At 44.1% G+C, this 26,070-nt stretch overlaps 1 protein-coding gene across 14 annotated transcripts in view; it reads left to right on the forward strand.

Moving 5' to 3' along the window:
- ARSG (arylsulfatase G) overlaps nucleotides 1–26,070 on the forward strand; it is a 187,273-nt gene that overhangs the window by 131,616 nt on the left and 29,587 nt on the right. For 10 of the 14 annotated variants that reach the window (XM_034942764.3, XM_055101708.2, XM_034942762.3 and 7 more), the window contains 2 exons: nucleotides 6,338–6,458; nucleotides 12,606–12,696. In XM_034942764.3, coding sequence (XP_034798655.1) covers nucleotides 6,338–6,458; nucleotides 12,606–12,696 — 212 coding nt within the window. The remainder of the gene's footprint in view (nucleotides 1–6,337; nucleotides 6,459–12,605; nucleotides 12,697–26,070) is intronic. The other 4 variants (XM_063599344.1, XM_063599345.1, XM_055101714.2 and 1 more) reach the window with 2 other exon arrangements.

Here is a 26,070-nt window from a genome sequence, read left to right on the forward strand (position 1 = left end):
CGCACCATTGCATTCCAGCCTGGGCGACAGTGAGACTCTGTCTCAAAAAAAAAAAAAAAAAATAGAAAAACAGCTAAAGCTGCTGTGTAGCCAGAAGAGGTAACTCCCTGGGCTACCTCGTGGCTCTGAAAGACAGTCAGGTGTGTGGAAGAGGGATTCAGCTGGTTCTGGCCTGTCCCAAGGCACCGGTCTTGGAAGTAAAAGCTACGAGGAGGCTGTGCTCACATCAGTGTCTTGTGATTTAGCTGTCACCTACAGGCAGGGCCTAACCACATGTCGCCTTTCCAAGTCCTCTCCTCCTCCCTGGATCTGGCAGTGGGTAGTGGTGGTTGGTGGAGGTGGTTTCACCCCCACCCCCATTCTTGGCAGCTCTCTTTACTCTGTAAGAAGCGCTTGGTTTGCTGGGGGGCATCCCCTGATGCTCTGGGACCCCTGCGACCCCGGTTCTCCCTGAAATCAATGTGGCTGGGGCTATGCTGGCTTCTAAGAGGGACCCGTGTGTGGATGAGGGTGCCAGGGAAGCTGCCCATCAAATGTGAGCATAGGCTTGCCCCTCATATCTCCACGGCTGAGACCAGGAAGGGGTTGGCACCTCACTTTTCTTGGGGATAATGACAGGGAAGAGCAATGCGGGAAAAAAGTTAAAACTAAATGCAGAAAGAAATTGACAACTCAGTGCTAAGAAAGAACTGCTCCCACGGCCCAGGGATGATCCCTACTGTTCCCTGTCCCTTCCTCTTCTTCAGAGGAAGTTCTCTTCGTGCCTTCATTCGGGAGAGACGAACACAAAGCCTCTGTCTCTGTCCAGGTCCAAGCGCCTCCAATCCATCCCCAAGCAAACCCCTCCTGCCTCTCGCTTCCTGTCCTTAGATCAGATCCACGTTTTTTCCAGATAAAACGTTCTCAGCTTCTCTGTCCCCCACCTTCATCCTGGGATGCCTTCCACCCCAGGGCTGCCCAGCACAGCACCTCAGTTCCCATACTATGCATCCTGAAGTCCATGTGGTTCCTTCTGGAACGAGCCCCCTGTTGGCCTTCCACTCCCCTTTCCCTACCCCCCACCTGCACACCTTGGGGTCCAGCAGGCCAGGCCTTTCTTTCTTTCTTTCTTTCTTTCTTTCTTTCTTTTTCCTTCCTTCCTTCCTTCCTTCCTTCCTTCCTTCCTTCCTTCCTTCCTTCCTTCCTTCCTTCCTTCCTTCCTTCTTTCTTTCTTTCTTTCTTTCTTTCTTTCTTTCTTTCTTTCTTTCTTTCTTTCTGAGATGGAGTTTCACTCTTGTCACCCAGGCTGGAGTGCAATGATGTGATCTCGGCTCACTGCAACCTCTGCTTCCCGGGTTCAAGTGATTCTCCTGCCTCAGTCTCCCCAGTAGCTGGGACTACAGGCATGCGCCACCATGCCCGGCTAATTTTTGTCTTTTTAGTAGAGACAGGGTTTTATCATGTTGGCCAGGCTGGTCTCAAACTCCTGACCTCAGATGATCTGCCTGGCAGGTCAGGCCTTTCTGCATCCTCCTCGCCACCACTGCCCCATCTCCACTCCTAGGTTCCTTCAGCAACCCCTTGGATAAGAACACAAATATGCACCCTTCCTACGAACAACCTTCAGAGCCTGGGGTGACCAGAGCCACAGGAAAGAAAAAGCACATATTTTCATAAGGGCAATGCAACCTGCAAAGATGTCACCCTGCCCACTCTGAGGACAGCCTTTTGTGCCATTGTGCAGAGCAATCTCAGCCTTCTCCTGTTATCACGAGTGGGTTCATGGCTGCCCTTGTCACAACCAAAAAGCCCACTGAAGTGGGGTTTCATCCCATCAGAGGCTGGGAACCACTTCTCCATCAGACCCATGAGGCATAGTGCCAGAGTCCATGGAATTTTGGAATTTTTTTTTTTTTTTAAGATGGAGTTTCCCTCTTGTCACTCAGGCTGGAGTGCAATGGCACGATCTCGGATCACTGCAACCTCCACCTCCTGGGTTCAAGTGATTCTCCTGCCTCAGCCTCCCGGGTAGCTGGGATTACAGGTGCCTGCCACCATGCCTGGCTAATTTGTTTTGTATTTTTAGTAGAGACAGGGATTCACCATGTTGGCCGGGCTGGTCTGGAACTCCTGACCTCAGGTGATTCACCCTCCTCAGCCTCCCAAAGTGCTGAGATTACAACTGTGAGCCACTGTGCCCGGTCCTTTTTTTTTTTTTTTTTTTAATGAAGGAAGAGACCCATGAAGGCAGAAGTGCCCAGGTCCCATGAAAGCTGCAGTGTGGCTCTGCCAAAAGCCGGGCACCGAAACGAACAGGGGAAACTTTAAAGTATAGGTTTGTATTTATTTTGTCTCTTTCTCCGAGGTTTTAAAGACTCCCAGGCCCAATTTCTTTGGTGGGGTTTGAGGTTTGGAGTAGCTGGGGTGCCCTTGGTAGCCTTAGTAGGGCGGATGCTTTCTTCAAGTTCTCATGTAGGCTGGGGGCCCAGCCCTGGGATGACTTTGGGCTGCATGTGCCAGGGACCGTCTCCCTCTTCCAGGGCTAAGCTCAGGGGCTTGGCTTTTTCTGTTACTTAAGGAAGGACTATTTGACAGCCCAAGCTTGCCAAATCGGGATGGGGCTGCCTCGAGTGGCCTGAGTCACTGGACATGTTGAAGCTTTTCTCATGGGCGAGAGGCTTTCTTTGTGCTCCGGGTGGACTAGGTACCTCTGAAGTTCTTGCCAAAGCCTGAGACATTAGGATTCCGTGAACATTAGACTTAGTGCTATATAATTAGGATGCTAAACCTCAGGAGAGAGTAGTGGGGGGAAATCAGATGGAAAAAGAAAGTACACAATACTTTCCAAAATCGAACGCAGATCCTGTTTCTCTTGCTGACTGATTTGACCCATCTGTGACGCTGATCTCTCTTAGGGGCACAATTTAGAGAAAACTCGAGCAAACAGCTCCAAACCACCGCGGCCTTTTCAGACTGCTTTGTGGTCCCTTTTGCTTTCCGGTTTGTGGCAGGAACCTTGGACTCTGGACAGGTTTCTGGACTGTTCCGTGCTCTGCAAGTGCTGACTCTGCATTCTTGACTTTGCATCAGAGTGGGGTGCCAGGTCCTGGAGCTTGTTTCTTAAGAGATAAGCCACCAGCTCCATGGACTGTGGGAGCCAAAGGCAAACAGAAACACTCTGTACTGTAGTCAGTGGAGAGATTCTGCCTGGGGTTGTAGGTAGAGCCCTGGAGAGGAGAAGGAGATGGCCAACAGGAGACGGAGCCTCAGAGCAGGTCCTTTCTGCAGCCCCCTTAGAGGGCGGATATCCCCCCAGCCCCTCAGATATCAGATTGGGGAAAGTGGGGATTTGTGGCCCTGGAGGCTTCCTGATGAATGGTGCATGCGAAAGCCTGAACTCTGCTGCTGCGCCCAGCCTCAGGGCTACCAGGGCCTCTTTCTTGGGAAAGTCCAGCTTCGCATTAGCTCAGCCCTCCTGGCTCCAGTAAGCCCCGCTGACTTCCAGTTGGCCTGGCCATCATATAAACGGCTCTGTTGAAGGGGCAGCCTCTCTGTTCTCGCGGAAGACTTTTTTTCCCCCAACATGAGCACAACAGGCTGGAGGAAGATGTGCCGTAGGTAGAGTAACCTTGCACCATATGGCTTTAAAAAAAGTCACATGAACAAAATCCACTAAAATATGAACAATGGCTGCCTTTGGGTGATGGACTAAGTGTGTGTTGTTCTCTCTTTTATATTTCCGGATGCTCTCATTTTTTCTACCATAAACATTCGCTATTTTTATTTATTTATTTATTTTTGGAGACAGAGTCTTGCTCTTTCACCCAGGCCGGAGTGCAGTGGTGCAATCTCGGCTCACTGCAACCTCCACCTCCCAGGTTCAAGCCATTCACCTGCCTCAGCCTCCCAAGTAGCTGGGATTACAGGCGTGTGCCACCACACCCAGCTAATTTTTGTATTTTTAGTAGAGACAGGGTTTCGCCATGTTGGCCAGGCTGGTCTCAAACTTCTGACCTCAGGTGATCCACCCACCTCAGCCTTCCAAAGTGTTGGGATTACAGGCGTGAGGCACCGCACCTGGCCGCATTCACTACTTTGTAATGGACTAAAAGAGCTAAAATAAAGCCGGTGGAATGTTCCACATATCATGGCATTTTGAACAAAAACTAAATCTTTTATAACACAGAGACCCGCCTAATGGAAAATGCAGTGAATATTCTCTTGTGGACCCCTGTCCCACACTGTTTCCTCTAAGGAAATGGCTGTCACCAAGCTGGTGACAGGTAGAATGCCTCAGTTCTTAGGTGGGCTCACAGGGATTACCCTTGTGAATCATTAAGACACAAACATCCAGTGAGGACTTTCTGAGTGCCAGGTCTTCTTCTCTGTGCCTTACATGTGTGTTTCATGCACACAACCACCTGTGAGCTGGCACCAATACAGCAGTCCTCCTTTATCCATGGTTTCACTTTCTGCAGTTTTAGTTACCTGTGATCAACCATGGTCTATAAATATTAAATGAAAAATTACAGAAATGAATCTAAGTTTTAAATTGTGCACATTCTGAGGAGTGTGGTGAAGTCTGGCACCATCCCACCCACCCCGTAACGCCCTGGACGAGTCTGCCCTTTGTCCGGTGGATCCACGCTGTATACGCTACCTGCCTGGTAGTCACTTAGTAGCCATCTCAGTTATCAGATTCATTGTCGAGATATAGCAGTGCTTGTGTTCCAGTCACACTTATTTTTACTTACTAATGGCCCCAACGTGCAAGAGCAGTGATGTGGGCAATTCGAATATGCCAAAGAGAAGCCGAAATGTGCTTCCTTTAAGTGAAAGGTGAAGTTCTTGACTTAATAAGGAAAGAAGGCTGAGTGCAGTGGCTCCTGCCTGTAATCTCAGCACTTCGGGAGGCTGAGGCAGGTGGATCACTTGAGGTCAGGAGTTTGAGACCAACCTGGCCAACACGGCGAAACCCCATCTCTACTAAAAATACAAAAATTAGCTGGGTGTGTTGGCATGCACCTGTAGACCCAACTACTTAGGAGGCTGATGCAGGAGAATCGCTTGAACCCTGGAGGCAGAAGCTGCAGTGAGCCAAGGTTGCAACACTGCACCTCCAGCCTGGGCAACAGAACAAGACTCCATCTCAAAAAAAAAAAAAAAAAAAAAAAAGGGTAAGAAAAAGAAATTATATGCTGAGGTTGTTAAGATCTATGGTGAGAATGAATCTTCTATTTTTTTGTTTTTTCTTTTTGTTTTTTTTTGGTAGAGATGGGATTTTGCCCTATTGCCCAGGCTGGTCTCAAACCGGCCATTGTTCACATGGCCATTGTTCAGCCTTTATTCACATTTTGGTGGATTTTGTTCATGTCAGAACAAAATCAACTGATCCACCCACCTTGACCTCCCAAAGTGCTGAGATTACAGGCATAAGCCACCAAGAATGAATTTCCTATCCATGAAATTGTAAAGAAGGAAAAAGAAATTTGTGCTAATTTTGCTGTTGCACCTCAAACTGCAAAAGTTATGGCCACAGTTCATGGTAAGTACTTAGTTAAGATGGAAAAGTCATTACATTTGTGAATGGAAGACATGAACAGAAACGTGTTCTGATCGGGCACAGTGGCTCGTGTCTGCAATCCCAACACTTTGGGAGGCTGAGGCAGGAGAATCACCTGAAGCCAGGAGTTTGAAACCAGCCTAGGCAACATAGCAAGACCTTGTCTGTACAATAAATAAATAAATAAAAATCAATAAAACAACAAAGAAATCTTGTAGGTGTGGTGGTACGTGCTTGTAGTCCCAGCTACTCTTGGAGTCAGACGAGAATTACTTCAGCCCAGGAGTTCAAGGTTACAGTGAATTATGATCACACACTGCACTCCAGCCTGGATGACAGAGCAAGACTCTGTCTCTAAAAAAATTAAGAATAAACATGTTTGATTTATGGCAATCAGGTTTGGTACAATCCAAGGTTCCAGGCATTCACTGAGGCCCTTAGAATGTGTCTCTCTCTGATAAGGGGGGACTACTATATTATTAAAATATCATACCCATCTTAGAGAATTGAAAACTGAGGCATTGAGAAGCTAGATATGTGGCAGAGCTGGGATTTGAGCCCAGGCAACAGCTGGCTGCAGAGCCTGGGTGCTGAACCACTGCACCATTCTGCCTCTTGTAGGAGCAGAAATCCAGGTGGAACTGGAAGGAAAAACAAGCAGGTAGAGAAGTTAAGTCAGCCCATAGGAGAGGCTGTCGGTGCTTGCTCTGGGCTGGTTCAGGTGGGTGTTGACACGGCAGGGTCAGGGAGCGAGTCAGAAGAGCTGGGGACAACTCAGTCTTGTTATTTCCGCAGTGTGCTGGACATTTTTCCGACTGTGGTAGCCCTGGCCCAGGCCAGCTTACCTCAAGGACGGCGCTTTGATGGTGTGGACGTCTCCGAGGTGCTCTTTGGCCGGTCACAGCCTGGGCACAGGGTAAGTGAAGGAGGTACTTGCCCACATGTAGGCTCTTTAGGAGGCTGGTCTGCTGCCTCTCACCTCTGTGCAGACAGAACCATCATCAGAAGATGGTCAAGAACAGGCTGCAGGTCGGATACAGTGGCTCACACCTGTAATCCCAGCACTTTAGGAGACCAAGGTGGGCTGATCACTTGAGGTCAGGAGTTCGAGACCAGCCTGACCAAGATGGTGAAACCTCACCTATACTAAAGATACAAAAATTAGCTGAGCATGGTGGCATGGGCCTGTAGTCCCAGCTACTTGGGAGGCTGAGGCAGCAGAATCACTTGAACCCGGGAGGCAGAGGTTGCCGCCAGCAAGTGGCTGGTTCAGACCCCAAAAGGTGAAGCATTTGAGATGAGCCTCTTTCTACCCCCAACCCCCAGTCCAGATTTATATTTAACAGTTTGGCTTAGGGTGGGTGTATATAGGTTCTCATTCCCTATAATGGGCAATTTCTTTTCCTGCATGTATTTAATTTAATAACATAGCTACCCAGTATTTTTGTTAGATGAGATGACTGACTAGTGTCTGCAACTTGTTTATTGTGGGCCTCACCCTCTAGAATGGAAGCTTCTTGAGGGCAAGAATCTGAGCTGTTGAGTTGAGCTCCGAGTTCTCACTGCCTGCAGTCAGCCAGCATTTCAGTCCATGCAAACTGCATGAACCAATGAAGGAACAAATGAACAAATGAGTGAAAGACCCTTTGGACAGCAGGTCCAGCAAGGGCCTTACATCCAACATTCTCCCAGCTCCAGAGGGCTCAGCACACTCTTGGCAGCCTGTTTTTTTTTTTTTTTTTTTGAGATGGAGTCTTGCTCTGTCACCCAGGCTGGAGTGCAGTGGTGTGATCTCAGCTCACTGCAACCTCCGCCTCCTGGGTTCAAGCGATTCTGCTGCCTCACCCTCCCGAGTACCTGGGACTACAGGCCCATGCCACCACGCTCAGCTAATTTTTGTATCTTTAGTATAGGTGAGGTTTCACCATCTTGACCAGGCTGGTCTTGAACTCCTGACCTCAAGTGATCAACCCGCCTTGGTCTCCCAAAGTGCTGGGATTACAGGTGTGAGCCACTGTATCTGACCTGCAGCCTGTTCTTGACCAAGCAGTCCTTGGCAATGGCTCTGGGCTTCCACTTCCCAGCGTCACCTCCTCAATGTCCCCTCTTTGCACTCTGAAGCACTCATTGGCAGTGACAGCCAGGAAATGTCAGGCCTCATGGCCTTTCCTTGTCTTTTCCCTGTGTTTTCCTTTCACCAAAAGGAAGAGGAAGCAGGAGGAGGCAAGGAGGCGGAAGGAGCACAGAGTCCCCTCTGCAACGCCCTGCAAATGCATGGCTTCTTGGTGAGGGACCCACACATCAAAGGGTCTATTTGTGTCTTTGCTAAGGGTCACATGGAAGTGACTCAAATGTACACAAGTGTCCTGTGGCTGGTAGTTACCAAAGCTGCCCTTCCCACCCAGCCTCCCCCAGCAAACCAGAACATGGGTCTCCTATGGGCCATCGGTTCTTCTGTGCACATTAATGCAGTTTTTAGGGGTTGTTGGATGAGGCCTGAGAGGTGTTCTGAAGTCCTGCTTCTCCCCAGAATATCTGCCCGCTGGAGCTGCAGACCCTTCCAGGCCTAGCCCTTCTCCCTAAGCAGGAGCAGCCAGGCAGGAAGATGGTTTCCGCCTTGAGGTTGGAAGTTAGCAGTATGTGACCCTGGAGGGTTGTCACAGACGTCATTGGAGAGGTGCTCCGGAGTGTTTATTACCATGGCTGCTAGGAATAATTGGGGTCATCAGGAAGTGCTTCAAGGACTGTGGTCTCCTTGACGTTGTCGGTACTGCCTGTGGGAGCCAGCTCCTTCATGTACTAACTTCCTTTCTCAGACGGGAGAGCTCTGCTCTTGCTCTAACTGGAGTTTTGTGCAGGCTCATAGAGACCCCATCCTAACTAGTGCCCAGCAGGGTTAGGCCCAGGAACCAGATTGGAAAACCAGATACAAGTCACAGCATCGTCATGGGGAGGTATGATGGCGTGGTTAATGCAGCTGGAGTCAGGACTGATTTGCTCCCCAGCCACACCCCATGGCCCAGAAAGAAACAGCCATGCTTACTGCTTGTGGGAAGCAGCTGATGGTATCTTCAAGGTTAAGAGCACACGGGGCTGGCACCTGTGGGTCACACTCAGTCTCCCAGAGCATGCCTGCAGTGTCAGTGAAGACACTTGAGATAAGATTCTGAAGTTTGAGGACAACATGGGTAGTTGCTGGACCTGAATTTGGGTTTGGTCTTCTCTAGTCAGTCCTCTCTATCAAAGTAAAGTCATAGGCCTAAAGAAATAAGAGTAAATTGTCTCAAATTTGGAATAGCTATGGGGGAGGCTCGAAGGTAAGAATATGAGGAATTATATATATACACACACACACACAATATTCTATACATACTTACATGTATGCATATGTGTGCATACGTCTATACATGTGTGTTATACGTGTGCATGCATATTCTAGACGTGTATGCATATGCATGTTTTGTTTTAATTTAATTTAATTTTATTTTATTTTTTGAGAGGAGTCTCACTCTGTCGCCCAGGCTGGAGTGCAGCAGCACAATCTTGGCTCACTGCAACCTCCACCTCCTGGGTTCAAGCGATTCTCCTGCCTCAGCCTCCCAAGTAGCTGGTATTACGGGCGCTCACCACCACGCCTAGATAATTTTTGTATTTTTAGTAGAGACAGGGTTTCACTGTGTTGGCCAGGCTGGTGTCAAACTCCTGACCTCAGGAGATCTGCCTGCCTCGGTCTCCCAAAGTGCTGGGATTATAGGCGTGAGCCACTGTGCCTGGCCTGCATATGCATGTTTATATACCATGTATGTATATTCATGTATGCATATCCACATCTGTATACATACATGCATACATATGTATGCATATGCATGCTTATACCACACATGCATACACATGTTTGCATATGCATGTGTCTATATAAACATATATACGCATGCTTATGTTCATACGCTATACATGTGTACATATGTATGCCTATGCATGTCTATGCACATAATGTATACACATGCATGCACACACATACATGTATACATATGCATACGTCCAGGCACATAAATAGAGATATACACACATATTTATATGCATGTGTATGCACATGTATACATACTATATATATGCATATATCAATATACACATACATATGTGTACACAGATGCATATGTCTGTAACACATGCATACATGTGTACATATGTATTTTAAAATAAGCACAATTTGTGTTCACCCTCAGATACATCCTGGGCTTACAAGAATTCCAATATGAGTTGGTTTAGAAACACTTTCAGTTCTAGAAGCTCAAAGTAACTCCTGGATATTCAACTGGGAACAATATGCCAATGCTTCTCAGCAATCCAGTCCTTCCCTATTGCAAACCAAGTAACCAACAGTTAAGGAGAGAAGCAAGAGAGTTGAGAGGTGTCATGTGCACAATGAGCTCCAGTTCCACACTGGATGGTCTTCTCACAACCCACTCCAGCAACCTCTAGGGACGTTGTCTCTGTGATGTTCAAAACCACATCAGCTGACACCATGCTGCATATTCTTGCATCAGCTCAGCCTCCTGCTTCTGATCTTGATGGGTCTGTGTCTAGGCAGTGAGGGGCACCAGGAGAGAGATGAGGGCTGGGAAGGGGAGGGCTGCACAGCCTAGAACCAAAGGTCCCACTTTGTGCTTTCCTGGCTCCCAGATGGAAGCTGAAGGTGGTAACATCATCACTGGTCAGGTCGTATCTTAGCCCCAGGTTGTCATGATCAGGTCCAGAAATTGTCAACGAAGGAACGTTTCCCCTAACAGCTCTGCATCTGCCTAGCCTAACACAGTCTGGGGCTGCTGTGGGTCATCAAATGCTTGACACGCCCCTGGAGGCCATACATTGAGGAAACAAGCTGAGTTTTAATGTCCAGAAAGAACGCTGATCACTTCTCTTAGGGAGGCCCCTAGTGGCGAGAGATGTCATCTGGCGTGGCTGGCAAACTGACCACCCCCATCCACCCCCTTTGGAGGCTGTAGCTGTGCATCCCCACCTGAATGGAGAAGAAGCCCACCTTCAGGGGATGCTATATCAGCACCCTGTAGGACTTAAGGTAAAGGAATGCTCTCGTGCTTAAAAAACAAAACAAGATAAAATAGAGCAAGAAAGGCCACCAGGAAGGCAAAACAAGTTTGCAGAAGATAAAGTCATCTTTGAAATTTGAACCAGGCATCTGGAGAGCTGTGATTCATGTGTACTTTTGACAGCTTCCTTCCTATGTTGATATAAACAAGAAAGCCATAATGGGTTTGCTCAAACAAACAAAAAAAATGCATAGACAAGTTCTCCAAAGTCCATCTATGTTTCTGAGAATGAGCCATCCCACAGTTTTGCTTCCTCGTGGATTTTGGAAGTTGCCTCTGGTAACGCCACATAAATAGTGGGAATATAGCAGCCCACCCTCATGGAATTTCTGTGACTGAGACGCAAGTACTGTGACTGATCCGAAGCAGCAACTTCACTCCCATCTTCTGCATGTCCGCGTGCATCGTATGTCAGTTGACAATAGATTTTCCAAGTCTCCCACTTCCTGCTGTCTCAAGAAGGAAACAAAACAGTCTCCTGTGGTGAAGAGGCTTGGCTTTCTGCAGGGATGGAAGAAGTGAGGGTTTTCAGTTACGACTTCTTTTCCTGTTTGGAAGGAACCTGCTATCATCATGCGCGCCCTGGGTTTGTGCAGGGATTGTCACGAGAACCTGGAAGCCGCAGGTGTGGGGAGGAGCCCCACCTTGGCGGCATCCTCTCAGAGCTGTGAAACTCGGGGGGACAGCTGTTTACTGCTCCAACAGATGTTTCTCATTTTTTTCTTAAGTCTCGTGGAAACTTTGAATCATGTAAGTGCCTTTCCAGCCCTATATACGGTTGTGATTCATACCAAGGCAGTCTCATGCTTTTAGCCCAGACCCACCAACCTACCAAGGACACTGGCCTTTTGTTTTCTTTCACATCCTTCCCTCGAGAACCCTGATTTAGGTGTTTCCATTCTGTACGGTAATTCTTTTATTTGTGACCTGATGAGGAAAGATTTCCTCAGTCCAAATATAGTCGGATTGAGTCACAGCTGTGGGCGTCTGTGACCAGAGTCTGGGCTGTGCCCGATTCTGCGGAAATCAAGGATGCCTTCTTTTGTACCATCCTTGCTCAAGGGAGAGTTGGAACATTGACTTGATGCTGAAGAAGCCTTTCTTCAAAGAGAGCTGAGGGTCACCTGCATCAGAACCCTTGGAAATACTTGTAAAACAAGTAAGTCCCCAGGGCCCATCCTGACCCTGAGGGGTTGGAACTCAGGCAGGGTGGCCTTGTGGGCCTGTGACCGGTGCCCCCCACACACAGAGCCCTGCACTTGGAGGGACCCTGTGCTTGGTTTAAAGCTCTGCCGTGGTCATCATGAAATTTTAAGTTTGTGAACAAGGTATCCCTGATTTGCATTTTGTTGTGGACTTTGCAAATTACATAGCAGGTTTCAGGCCTAGAAATCTGACCTACCTAGTGAGACCTTTTGCCTACTCTTCCAGAGTTGTAACCCACTCCCATCAATTAACCAGCAAAATAACAACTTCACAGGCTCCCTAGAGTTGACTGGTGTGGACTCCAGGCTTGTATCTGTCAGTGTGTGTTTGGGCACAGGGATAGGGAGACCAGACCCTGAAAAAGACAGTAATATTTTCCAGGGAGCATCTAGCATCATCTAGCATGTTTTATTTTCTTTTGCTGTTTCGAGACAGGATCTTGCTCTATCACCCAGGCTGGAGTGCAGTGGTATGATCATAGCTCACTGCAGCATTGACCTCCCAGGCTCAAACAATCCTCTCACCTCAGCTTCCAAGTAGCTAGGACCACAGGTGTGCACCACCATGCCTGGTTAACTTTTGTATTTTTTTGTAGGGAGGGGTCTTGCTGTGTTGCCCAGGCTGGTTTCAAACTCCTGGGCTCAAGTGATCCTCCTGCCTCGACCTCCCAAGGTATTGGGATTACAGGCATGAGTCACCGAGTTCTGCCAATTTTTCTATTAGTAAGCTCTGCCACCCTTTCTCAGGTGCTGTTCCACCCCAACAGTGGGGCAGCTGGAGAGTTTGGAGCCCTGCAGACTGTCCGCCTGGAGCGTTACAAGGCCTTCTACATTACCGGTGAGTGAGGGGCCACTTAGCCCTGCCTCCCACAGTCACAGCTGCACGGGGACCCCATGGACTCTCACCCAGGCCTCTGGGAATGAGTGTGAGTCCCTCCTTTGTGGGGGGTTCTCAGCACCTCTTGACAAGCGTCTCCTCCAAACTCAGGGTCCCTGCACAGGCTCTCTGGATCCCCCATATGCAAATAAGGTCTTTGTGCCGTTCACCTGAATTTCTAGTGAGCTGGGAGCTCTCAGCACGTTTATTCAGCTCCTTTTCACATAGAGAGCATTTCCTATTGTCGTGCTTTAAATGCCAGTTTGGATGAACATTAAATGGAAGCCTAGAGATATTTTAAAGTATAATTTACTTGACAATAGACCGTTTCAGAAAATAGATTTTAGAGGACTAGTTAGCAAACCGACAGAAGTCTCTCTGCTTCTTGGTTCACTGTGACTATCTATCTCTTAGATGTATACTTTAGAAATGTCATACTGGATCAGGATGGTCCTCAGGGTCTTCCAATGGCTTCTTGCTGCCAATTGAATTCAGACTCTCAATCCCGAGTCCTACTGTCTTTCCACCCTTAGTTTTCCAAGAACAAGTCTCCTCTTCCTTGGTCTCCATATTAAAATCCTTTTAAGCTTTTATGGCCCAAGTCAAATGCCACTTTCATAAAACTCTCTTATCTTCCCAGCTGGGTAGGAATTCTGGAGAACTCTGTTATCTCTCACTTTCTGCCATGCATGCCTGTCATTTAGGTACACGTCTTATTTCCTGTACTAGTTTTTTTTGTTGTTTGTTGTTGTTGTTTGTTTGTTTGTTTTGAGACAGAGTCTCGCTCTGTCGCCCAGGATGGAGTGCAGTGGCGCCATCTTGGCTCACTGCAACCTCCGCCTCTTGGGTTCAAGCAATTCTCCTGCCTCAGCCTTCTGAGTAGCTGGGACTACAGGTGTGCACCACCATTGCCGGCTAATTTTTTAATTTTTAGTAGAGACTGTATTTCGTCATATTGGTCAGGCTGGTCTTGAACTCCTGACCTCGTGATCCGCCCGCCTTTCAGCCTCCCAATCCTGTACTAGTTTTTTGTTTTTGTTTTTTGCGATGGAGTCTCGCTCTGTCGCCCAGGCTGGAGTGCAGTGGCGTGATCTCGGCTCGCTGCAAGCTCTGCCTCCCGGGTTCACTCCATTCTCCTGCCTCAGCCTCCCAAGTAGCTGGGACTACAGGCGCTCGCCACCACGCCCGCCTAATTTTTTTGTATTTTTAGTAGAGACAGGGTTTCACCGTGTTAGCCAGGATGGTCTCGATCACCTGACCTCGTGATCCACCCACCTCGGCCTCCCAAAGTGCTGGGATTACAGGCGTGAGCCACCTTGCCCAGCCTGATCCTGTACTGGTTTTAAGCTTTCTAAATTCAGAACTCTTTCAGCACTTTAATCTTTGTGGTCTCGAAGTGCTTAGCACACTTAGTAGGAACGCTACAATTTTTTTTTTTAAATAAATGAAAAACAAAAAATAAAAAAGGAAAACCTGTGACCTAATGCAGATTCCAACTTGATTCAGTTATTTAATGTTGGAGCTTTTCAAATTATATGATAAAAAAATTATTTTCCCTGAGTGTAAATAAGTGATCCTGAAGAAAATGTGGCATAAAAACAAAACATGACTTGAGGGGTATTAAAAATGTCACAAAAATCTTTGATTCTCTAAAACCTAAAACTCAAAACAGTCAGATATTTGTTGTTTTCGGTTGAAAAGTTTCTAGATTAGAGTCCTTATATTACATTATCTAAGAGGTATGGGACCTCCAGGCTGAGTTAATTTCACAAGTAAAAGTCCTGCCAGAAAGCCCTTGGCACCACAATGTTGGAATCAGACACGTTACTATGAAGTAATAGGGCTATTTAAATGATCACAATCAGATAGGAACTATAACACCCAGGGGAGGTCTGCTCTTCTAAGGAGTCACCAAACTCCCAAGAGAGTCTGGGTAGGGAGCACTGAACTTTTAATCCATCAGTGAAAACTGGGAATAGGATGAAACAGGGGCATGTTCTGATTCCCTCTTCCTCTTGCTTCTAATATTTGCATCCCAGTTACTTACAACTGCTTTTGGATAAGCTAGATGAATTGACATCTACTACATTAGATTAGAGAAAGATGTGTTCGTCTATGATGAGGATATGATGTTATGGTCACACACTGGGAGTGGTCTTGAAAAGACAACCAGTCTGTTTTGGTATGTGGCCTAGAATTGAGGTGTACCTTGTTGTTTTTCTTTTTTTTATTATTATACTTTAAGTTCTAGGGTACATGTGCACAACGTGCAGGTTTGTTACCTATGTATACATGTGCCATGTTGGTGTGCTGCACCCATTAACTCGTCATTTACATTGGTTATATCTCCTAATGCTTTCCCTCCCCCCTCCCCCCACCCCGCGACAGGCCCCGGTGTGTGATGTTCCCCTTCCTGTGTCCAGGTGTTCTCATTGTTCAATTCCCACCTATGAGTGAGAACATGTGGGGTTTGGTTTTTTGTTCTTGCGATAGTTTGCTGAGAATGATGGTTTCCAGCTTCATCCATGTCCCTACCAAGGACGTGAACTCATCCTTTTTTATGGCTGCATAGTATTCCATGGTGTCTATGTGCCCCATTTTCTTAATCCAGTCTATCATTGATGGACATTTGGGTTGGGTCCAAGTCTTTGCTATTGTGAATAGTGCCGCAATAAACATACGTGTGCATGTGTCTTTATAGCAGCATGATTTATAATCCTTTGGGTGTATACCCAGTAATGGGATGGCTGGGTCAAATGGTATTTCTAGTTCGAGATCCTTGAGGAATCGCCACACTGTCTTCCTCAATGGTTGAACTAGTTTACAGTCCCACCAACAGTGTAAAAGTGTTCCTATTTGTCCAGTTAAGGCAACCTGTACACAAAGTGAAAGGCCCAGATCTATAATGTATAATTTGGTGAGGTTTTATAAATGTAGATACCTGTGTATGTACCCTTTTAATGGTGTGAATTCCATTGATTCTTTTTCTTTTTCCATTGATTGATTTTCAAGTGTTAAGCCAACTTTACATTCCTCAATAAATCCCATTTAGTAATGATGTATCATACTTTTTATATCTTGCTGATTTTGATTTGCTAAGATTTTGTCTATAATTTTCCTTTCTTGTCTGTGTCAAGGTTTGGTATCAGGATTTTGCTGGCCTTTTAAAATGAGTTGAGAAATATTCCCTTCTCTATTTTCTGAAAGGGTTTGTGGAAGATCAGTATTATTTCTTTCATGTTTGATTGAATTCATCTGTGAAATGATTTGCCAAATTCATTGTTGTGAAGATTTTGTCATATTTTTAAAAAGAGTGTTAGTATTTTAGGTCTTATATTTAGATCTCTGATCCATTTCCAGTTAATTTTTGTATGTGGCATAAGTAAGGGTCCAACTTCATTGTTTTACATGTTGACATCCAGTTTTCCCAGCACCATTTATTGAAAACACTGTCCTTTCCCCATTGAATGGTCTTGGCACCCTTGTTAAAAATCATTTGATCATACATGTGAGGGATAATTTCCACTGTCTATTCTATTTCATTAGTTATATGTCTATGTTTATGCCAGTACCACACTGTTTTAATTACTGTAGACTTGTTGCAGTTTTGAAATCAGGAGTGTGAGTCCTCCAGCTTTGGGCTTTTTTTTTTTTTTTTTTTTTTTTTTTAGACTGTTTTGACTATTCTGGGTCCTCTGAGATTCCATGTGAATTTTAGGATGGCTTTTTCTATTTCTGCAAAAAACATCATCAGGATTTTGATAAGGATTGTACTGAACCTGTAGACCACTTGGGGTAGTATTGACATTTTAACAATATTAAGTCTTCCAATCCATGAACATGGGATGTAACCATTTGTTTATGTCTTCTTTAATGTCTTTCAGCTATATTTTATGGTTTTCATTATGCAAGTCTTTCACTTTTTTGTGTTAATTCCTATTTTACTCTTTTTGATGCCATTGTGAATGAAGTTGTTTTCACAATTTCGTTTTCAGATTGTTCACTGTTAGTGTATAGAAATATAACTGGCTTTGTGTTCTGAATTTCAATCCTGCCATTTTGCTGAATTCCTTTATTAGTTCTGTTTTTATGTGGAATATTTAGGTTTTCTACATATAAGATTATATCATATCTGAAGGAGGTCATTTTACTTCCTCCATTCCAATTTGGATGCTTTTTATTTCTTTTTCTTGCCGAATTGCTCTGGCTGGAATGTCCAGTACTATGTGGAACAGAAATGGCAAAAATGGCATTGAAACTTTTATTAATATATTATGTCCTTCTCTTTGTCTCTCATAACCTTTTTTAAAATTTAAAGTCTATTTTGTATGATATTAGTACAACCACTCTTGCTATCTTTTGGTTACTATTTGCATGGAAAATCTTTTCCTACCATTTCACTTTATTTATTTTTTATTTTTCCATGGGTTATTGGGATACACGTGGTGTTTGGTTACATGAGTAAGTTCTTTAGCGGTGATTTGTGAAATTTTCGTGCACCCATCACCCAAGCAGTATACACTGCACCCTATTTGTAGTCTTTCATCCCTTGGCCCCTCCCACTTTACCCCCAAGTCCCCAAAGTCCACTGTGTCATTCTTATGCTTTTATGTCCTCCTCATAACTTAGCTCCCACATATCAGTGAGAACATACGATGTTTGGTTTTTCATTTCTGAGTTACTTCACTTAGAATAATAGCCTCCAGTCTCACCCAGGTTGCTGCAAATGCTGTTGATTCATTCCTTTTTATGGCTGAGCAGTATTCCATTATATATATATATCACAGTTTCTTTATCCACTCATTGATTGATGGACATTTGGGCTGGTTCCACATTTTTGCAATTGCAAATTGTGCTGCTATAAATATGTGTGTGCAAGTATCTTTTTCGTACAATGACTTCTTTTCCTCTGGGTAGATACCCAGTAGTGGGATTGCTGGATCAAATGGTAGTTCAGCTTTTAGTTCTTTAAGGAATCTGTTTTCCATAGCAGCTATACTAGTTTACATTCCCACCAGCAGTGTAGAAGTGTTCCCTGTTCACCGCATCCATGCCAACATCTACTGTTTTTTGATTATGGCTATTCTTGCAGGAATGAGGTGGTATCATATTGTGGTTTTGATTTGCATTTCTCTGATCATTAGTGACATTAAGCATTTTTTCATGTTTGTTGGCCATTTGTATACTTTTGAGGCTTGTCTATTCATGTGCTTAGCTCACTTTTTGATGGTATTGTTTTTTTCTTGCTGATTTGTTTGAGTTCATTATAGGTTCTGGATATTAGTCCTTTGTCAGATGTATAGATTGTGAAGATTTTCTCCCACTGTGTGGGCTGTTTACTCTGCTGACTGTTCCTTTTGCTGTGCAAAAGATCTTTAGTTTAATTATGTCCTAGCTATTTATATTTGTTCTTATTGCATTTGCTTTTGGGTTCTTGTTCATGAAATCCTTGCCTAAGCCAATGTCTAGAAGGGTTTTTCCAATGTTATCTTCTAGAATTTTTATAGTTTCAGGTCTTAGATTTAAGTTCTTAATCCATCTTGAGTTGATTTTTGTATAAGGTGAGAGATGAGGATCCAGTTTCATTCTCCTACATGTGGCTAGCCAATTATCCCAGCACCATTTGTTGAAAAGGGTGTCCTTTCCCCACTTTATGTTTGTGTTGGCTTTGTCGAAGATCAGCTGGCTGTAATTATTTGGGTTTATTTCTGGGTTCTCTATTCTGTTCCATTGGTCTATGTGCCTATTTTTATACCAGTACTATGCTGTTTTGGTGATTATGGCTTTATAGTATAGTTTGAAATCAGGTAGTGTGATGCCTCCAGATTTGTTCTTTTTGCTTAGTCTTGCTTTGGCTATGCAAGCTCTTTTTTGTTTTCGTATGAATTTTTCTAATTCTGTGAAGAATGATGGTGGTATTTTGATGGGGATTGTGTTGGATTTGTAGATTGTTTTTAGCAGTATGGTCATTTTCACAATATTGATTCTACCCATCCATGAGCATGAGATGTGTTTCCATTTGTTTGTGTCATCTATGATTTCTTTCAGCAGTGTTTTGTAGTTTTCCTTGCAGAGGTCTTTCACCTCCTTGGTTAGGTATATTCCTAAGTTTTTTTTTTTTTTGCAGCTATTGTAAAAGGGGTTGACTTCTTGATTTGACTCTCCGCTTGGTTGCTGTTGGTATATAGAAGAGCTACTGATTTGTGTACATTAATCTTGTTTCTAGAAACTTAGCTGAATTCTGTTATCAGTTCTAGGAGCTTTCTGGAGGAGTCTTTAGGGTTTTCGAGGTAAACAATCATATTGCCAGCAAACAGTGAGAGTTTGACTTCCTCTTTACTGATTTGAATGCCCTTTACTTCTTTCTCATGTCTTGCTCTGGCTAGGACTTCCAGTAGTATGTTGAAGAGGAGTGGTGACAGTGGGCATCCTTTTCTTGTTTCAGTTCTCAGAGGGAATGATATCAGCTTTTCCCCATTCAGTATTATGTTGGCTGTGGGTTTCTTTTTTTTTTTTTTATTGGTGCAAATTACTGTTTATTAAGCATTATTTATTCCTTATGCAAAACAAATGTGCACTAGCCTTTGGCATTAACTAAACACTCTCTACATATTTCTTTTTTTTATTATTATTATACTTTAAGTTTTAGGGTACATGCACACAATGTGCAGGTTAGTTACATATGTATACATGTGCCATGCTGGTGTGCTGCACCCATTAACTCGTCATCTAGCATTAGGTATATCTCCCAATGCTATCCCTCCCCCCACCCCACAACAGTCCCCAGAGTGTGATGTTCCCCTTCCTGTGTCCATGTGTTCTCATTGTTCAATTCCCACCTATGAGTGAGAAGATGTGGTGTTTGGTTTTTTGTTCTTGCAATAGTTTACTGAGAATGATGATTTCCAATTTCATCCATGTCCCTACAAAGGACATGAACTCATCATTTTTTATGGCTGCATAGTATTCCATGGTGTATATGTGCCACATTTTCTTAATCCAGTCTATCATTGTTGGACATTTGGGTTGGTTCCACGTCTTTGCTATTGTGAATAATGCCGCAATAAACATACGTGTGCATGTGTCTTTAAAGCAGCATGATTTATAGTCCTTTGGGTATATACACAGTAATGGGATGGCTGGGTGAAATGGTATTTCTAGTTCTAGATCCCTGAGGAATCGCCACACTGACTTCCACAATGGTTGAACTAGTTTACAGTCCCACCAACAGTGTAAAAGTGTTCCTATTTCTCCACATCCTCTCCAGCACTTGTTGTTTCCTGACTTTTTAATGATTGCCATTCTAACTGGTGTGAGATGGTATCTCACTGTGGTTTTGATTTGCATTTCTCTGATGGCCAGTGATGGTGAGCATTTTTTCATGTGTTTTTTGGCTGCATAAATGTCTTCTTTTGAGAAGTGTCTGTTCATGTCCTTCGCCCACTTTTTGATGGGGTTGTTTTTTTCTTGTAAATTTGTTTGAGTTCATTGTAGATTCTGGATATTAGCCCTTTGTCAGATGAGTAGGTTGTGAAAATTTTCTCCCATTTTGTAGGTTGCCTGTTCACTCTGATGGTAGTTTCTTTTGCTGTGCAGAAGCTCTTTAGTTTAATTAGATCCCATTTGTCAATTTTGGCTTTTGTTGCCATTGCTTTTGGTGTTTTAGACATGAAGTCCTTGCCCATGCCTATGTCCTGAATGGTAATGCCTAGGTTTTCTTCTAGGGTTTTTATGGTTTTAGGTCTAACGTTTAAGTCTTTAATCCATCTTGAATTGATTTTTGTATAAGGTGTAAGGAAGGGATCCAGTTTCAGCTTTCTACATATGGCTAGCCAGTTTTCCCAGCACCATTTATTAAATAGGGAATCCTTTCCCCATTGCTTGTTTTTCTCAGGTTTGTCAAAGATCAGATAGTTGTAGATAGGTGGCGTTATTTCTGAGGGCTCTGTTCTGTTCCATTGATCTATATCTCTGTTTTGGTACCAGTACCATGCTGTTTTGGTTACTGTAGCCTTGTAGTATAGTTTGAAGTCAGGTAGTGTGATGCCTCCGGCTTTGTTCTTTTGGCTGAGGATTGACTTGGCGATGCGGGCTCTTTTTGGGTTCCATATGAACTTTAAAGTAGTTTTTTCCAATTCTGTGAAGAAAGTCATTGGTAGCTTGATGGGGATGGCATTGAATCTGTAAATTACCTTGGGCAGTATGGCCATTTTCACGATATTGATTCTTCCTACCCATGAGCATGGAATATTCTTCCATTTGTTTGTATCCTCTTTTATTTCCTTGAGCAGTGGTTTGTAGTTCTCCTTGAAGAGGTCCTTCACATCCCTTGTAAGTTGGATTCCTAGGTATTTTATTCTCTTTGTAGCAATTGTGAATGGGAGTTCACTGATGATTTGGCTCTCTGTTTGTCTGTTGTTGGTGTATAAGAATGCTTGTAATTTTTGTACATTGATTTTGTATCCTGAGACTTTGCTGAAGTTGCTTATCAGCTTAAGGAGATTTTGGGCTGAGACAGTGGGGTTTTCTAGATAAACAATCATGTCGTCTGCAAACAGGGACAATTTGACTTCCTCTTTTCCTAATTGAATACCCTTTATTTCCTTCTCCTGCCTAATTGCCCTGGCCAGAACTTCCAACACTATGTTGAATAGGAGTGGTGAGAGAGGGCATCCCTGTCTTGTGCCAGTTTTCAAAGGGAATGCTTCCAGTTTTTGCCCATTCAGTATGATATTGGCTGTGGGTTTGTCATAGATAGCTCTTATTATTTTGAAATATGTCCCATCAATACCTAACTTATTGAGAGTTTTTAGCATGAAGGGTTGTTGAATTTTGTCAAAGGCCTTTTCTGCATCTATTGAGATAATCATGTGGTTTTTGTCTTTGGTTCTGTTTATATGCCGGATTACATTTATTGATTTGCGTATATTGAACCAGCCTTGCATCCCAGGGATGAAGCCCACTTGATCATGGTGGATAAGCTTTTTGATGTTCTGCTGGATTCGGTTTGCCAGTATTTTATTGAGGATTTTTGCATCAATGTTCATCAAGGATATTGGTCTAAAATTCTCTTTTTTGGTTGTGTCTCTGCCCGGCTTTGGTATCAGGATGATGCTGGCCTCATAAAATAAGTTAGGGAGGATTCCCTCTTTTTCTATTGATTGGAATAGTTTCAGAAGGAATGGTACCAGTTCCTCCTTCTACCTCTGGTAGAATTCAGCTGCGAATCCATCTGGTCCTGGACTCTTTTTGGTTGGTAAGCTATTGATTATTGCCACAATTTCAGATCCTGTTATTGGTCTATTCAGAGATTGAACTTCTTCCTGGTTTAGTCTTGGGAGAGTGTATGTGTTGAGGAATTTATCCATTTCTTCTAGATTTTCTAGTTTATTTGCATAGAGGTGTTTGTAGTATTCTCTGATGGTAGTTTGTATTTCTGTGGGATCAGTGGTGATATCCCCTTTATCATTTTTTATTGCATCTATTTGATTCTTCTCTCTTTTTTTCTTTATTAGTCTTGCTAGCAGTCTATCAATTTTGTTGATCCTTTCAAAAAACCAGCTCCTGGATTCACTGATTTTTTGAAGGGTTTCTTGTGTCTCTATTTCCTTCAGTTCTGCTCTGATTTTAGTTATTTCTTGCCTTCTGCTAGCTTTTGAATGTGTTTGCTCTTGCTTTTCTGGTTCTTTTAATTGTGATGTTAGGGTGTCAATTTTAGATCTTTCCTGCTTTCTCTTGTGGGCATTTAGTGCTATAAATTTCCCTCTACACACTGCTTTGAATGCATCCCAGAGATTCTGGTATGTTGTGTCTTTGTTCTCATTGATTTCAAAGAACATCTTTATTTCTGCCTTCATTTCATTATGTACCCAGTAGTCATTCAGGAGCAGGTTGTTCAGTTTCCATGTAGCTGAGCGGTTTTGAGTGAGATTCTTAATCCTGAGTTCTAGTTTGATTGCACTGTGGTCTGAGAGATAGTTTGTTATAATTTCTGTTCTTTTACATTTGCTGAGGAGAGCTTTACTTCCAAGTATGTGGTCTACTTTGGAATAGGTGTGGTGTGGTGCTGAAAAAAATGTATATTCTGTTGATTTGGGGTGGAGAGTTCTGTAGATGTCTATTAGGTCCGCTTGGTGCAGAGCTGAGTTCAATTCCTGGGTATCCTTGTTGACTTTCTGTCTCGTTGATCTGTCTAATGTTGACAGTGGGGTGTTAAAGTCTCCCATTATTAATGTGTGGGAGTCTAAGTCTCTTTGTAGGTCACTCAGGACTTGCTTTATGAATCTGGGTGCTCCTGTATTGGGTGCATATATATTTAGGATAGTTAGCTCTTCTTGTTGAATTGATCCCTTTACCATTATGTAATGGCCTTGTCTCTTTTGATCTTTGTTGGTTTAAAGTCTGTTTTATCGGAGACTAGGATTGCAACCCCTGCCTTTTTTTGTTTTCCATTTGCTTGGTAGATCTTCCTCCATCCTTTTATTTTGAGCCTATGTGGGTCTCTGCAGGTGAGATGGGTTTCCTGAATACAGCACACTGATGGGTCTTGACTCTTTATCCAATTTGCCAGTCTGTGTCTTTTAATTGGAGCATTTAGTCCATTTACATTTAAAGTTAATATTGTTACATGTGAATTTGATCCTGTCATTATGATGTTAGCTGGTTATTTTGCTCGTTAGTTGATGCAGTTTCTTCCTAGTCTCGATGGCCTTTACATTTTGGCATGATTTTGCAGTGGCTGGTACCGGTTGTTCCTTTCCATGTTTAGCGCTTCCTTCAGGAGCTCTTTTAGGGCAGGCCTGGTGGTGACAAAATCTCTCAGCATTTGCTTGTCTGTAAAGTATTTTATTTCTCCTTCACTTATGAAGCTTAGTTTGGCTGGATATGAAATTCTGGGTTGAAAATTCTTTTCTTTGAGAATGTTGAATATTGGCCCCCACTCTCTTCTGGCTTGTAGAGTTTCTGCCGAAAGATCCACTGTTAGTCTGATGGGCTTCCCTTTGAGGGTAACCTGACCTTTCTCTCTGGCTGCCCTTAACATTTTTTCCTTCATTTCAACTTTGGTGAATCTGACAATTATGTGTCTTGGAGTTGCTCTTCTTGAGGAATATCTTTGTGGCGTTCTCTGTATTTTCTGAATCTGAATGTTGGCCTGCCTTGCTAGATTGGGGAAGTTCTCCTGGATAATATCCTGCAGAGTGTTTTCCAACTTGGTTCCATTCTCCCCGTCACTTTCAGGTACACCAATCAGACGTAGATTTGGTTTTTTCACATAGTCCCATATTTCTTGGAGGCTTTGCTCATTTCTTTTTATTCTTTTTTCTCTAAACTTCCCTTCTCGCTTCATTTCATTCATTTCATCTTCCATCGCTGATACCCTTTCTTCCAGTTGATCACACCGGCTCCTGAGGCTTCTGCATTCTTCACGTAGTTCTCAAGCCTTGGTTTTCAGCTCCATCAGCTCCTTTAAGCACTTCTCTGTATTGGTTATTCTAGTTATACATTCTTCTAAATTTTTTTCAAAGTTTTCAACTTCTTTGCCTTTGGTTTGAATGTCCTCCCGTAGCTCGGAGTAATTTGATTGTCTGAAGCCTTCTTCTCTCAGCTCGTCAAAGTCATTCTCTGTCCAGCTTTGTTCCGTTGCTGGTGAGGAACTGCGTTCCTTTGGAGGAGGAGAGGCGCTCTGCTTTTTAGAGTTTCCAGTTTTTCTGCTCTGTTTTTTCCCCATCTTTGTGGTTTTATCTACGTTTGGTCTTTGATGATGGTGATGTACAGATGGGTTTTTGGTGTGGATGTCCTTTCTGTTTGTTAGTTTTCCTTGTAACAGACAGGACCCTCAGCTGCAGGTCTGTTGGAGTACTGGGCCCTGTGAGGTGTCAGTCTGCCCCTGCTGGGGGGTGCCTCCCAGTTAGGCTGCTCGGGGGTCAGGGGTCAGGGACCCACTTGAGGAGGCAGTCTGCCGGTTCTCAGATCTCCAGCTGCGTGCTGGGAGAACCACTGCTCTCTTCAAAGCTGTCAGACAGGGACATTTAAGTCTGCAGAGGTTACTGCTGTCTTTTTGTTTGTCTGTGCCCTGCCCCCAGAGGTGGAGCCTACAGAGGCAGGCAGGCCTCCTTGAGCTGTGGTGGGCTCCACCCAGTTCGAGCTTCCCGGCTGCTTTGTTTACCTAATCAAGCCTGGGCAATGGCAGGCGCCCCTCCCCCAGCCTCGCTGCCGCCCTGCAGTTTGATCTCAGACTGCTGTGCTAGCAATCAGCGAGACTCCGTGGGCGTAGGACCCTCCGAGCCAGGTAAGGGATGTAATCTCCTGGTGCGCCGTTTTTTAAGCCTGTCGGAAAAGCGCAGTATTCGGGTGGGAGTGACCCGATTTTCCAGGTGCCGTCTGTCACCCCTTTCTTTGACTAGGAAAGGGAACTCCCTGACCCCTTGAGCTTCCCGAGTGAGGCAATGCCTCGCCCTGCTTCGGCTCGCGCACGGTGCACGCATCCACTGACCTGCGCCCACTGTCTGGCACTCCCTAGTGAGATGAACCCGGTACCTCAGATGCAAATGCAGAAATCACCCGTCTTCTGCGTCGCTCAACGCTGGGAGCTGTAGACCGGAGCTGTTCCTATTCGGCTATCATGGCTCCTCCCCCTGGCTGTGGGTTTCTTATAGATGGCTTTTATTACATTGAGGTATGTCCCTTGTATGCCGATTTTGCTGAGTTTTAATCATAAAGCGATGCTGGATTTTGTCAGATGCTTTTACTGCATCTATTGAGATGACCATGTGATTTTTGTTTTTAATTCTGTTTATGTGGTGTATCACATTTATTGACATATCACATTTATTGGTATATGTTAAACTATCCTTGCGTCCCTGGTATGAAACCCCCTTGATTATGGTGAATTATCTTTTTGATATGTTGTTGGATTCAGTTAACTAGTATTTTGTTAAGGATTTTAGCATCTATGTTCATTAGGGATATCAGTCTGTAGTTTTCTTTTTTGGTTATGTCCTTTCCTGGTTGTGGTATTAGGGTGATTCTGGCTTCATAGAATGAATTAGGGAGGGTTCCCTCTTTGTCATGTGGAATAGTGTCAAAAAGGTTGGTACCAATTCTTCTTTGAATGTCTGGTGGAATTCTGCTGTGGATCCATCTGGTCCTAGACTTTTGTTGTTGTTGTTGGTAATTTAAAAATTACCATTTTAATCTCGCTGCTTGTTATTGGTTTGTTCAGGGTATCTAATTCTTCCTGATTTAAGCTAGGAGGGTTGTATTTTTCCAGGAATTTATCCATCTCTTCTAGGTTTTTTAGTTTAAATGCAAAGGTGTTCATAGTAGCCTTGAATG

Source organism: Pan paniscus, chromosome 19 (genome assembly GCF_029289425.2).
Source record: "Pan paniscus chromosome 19, NHGRI_mPanPan1-v2.0_pri, whole genome shotgun sequence".
NCBI lineage: Eukaryota > Metazoa > Chordata > Mammalia > Primates > Hominidae > Pan > Pan paniscus.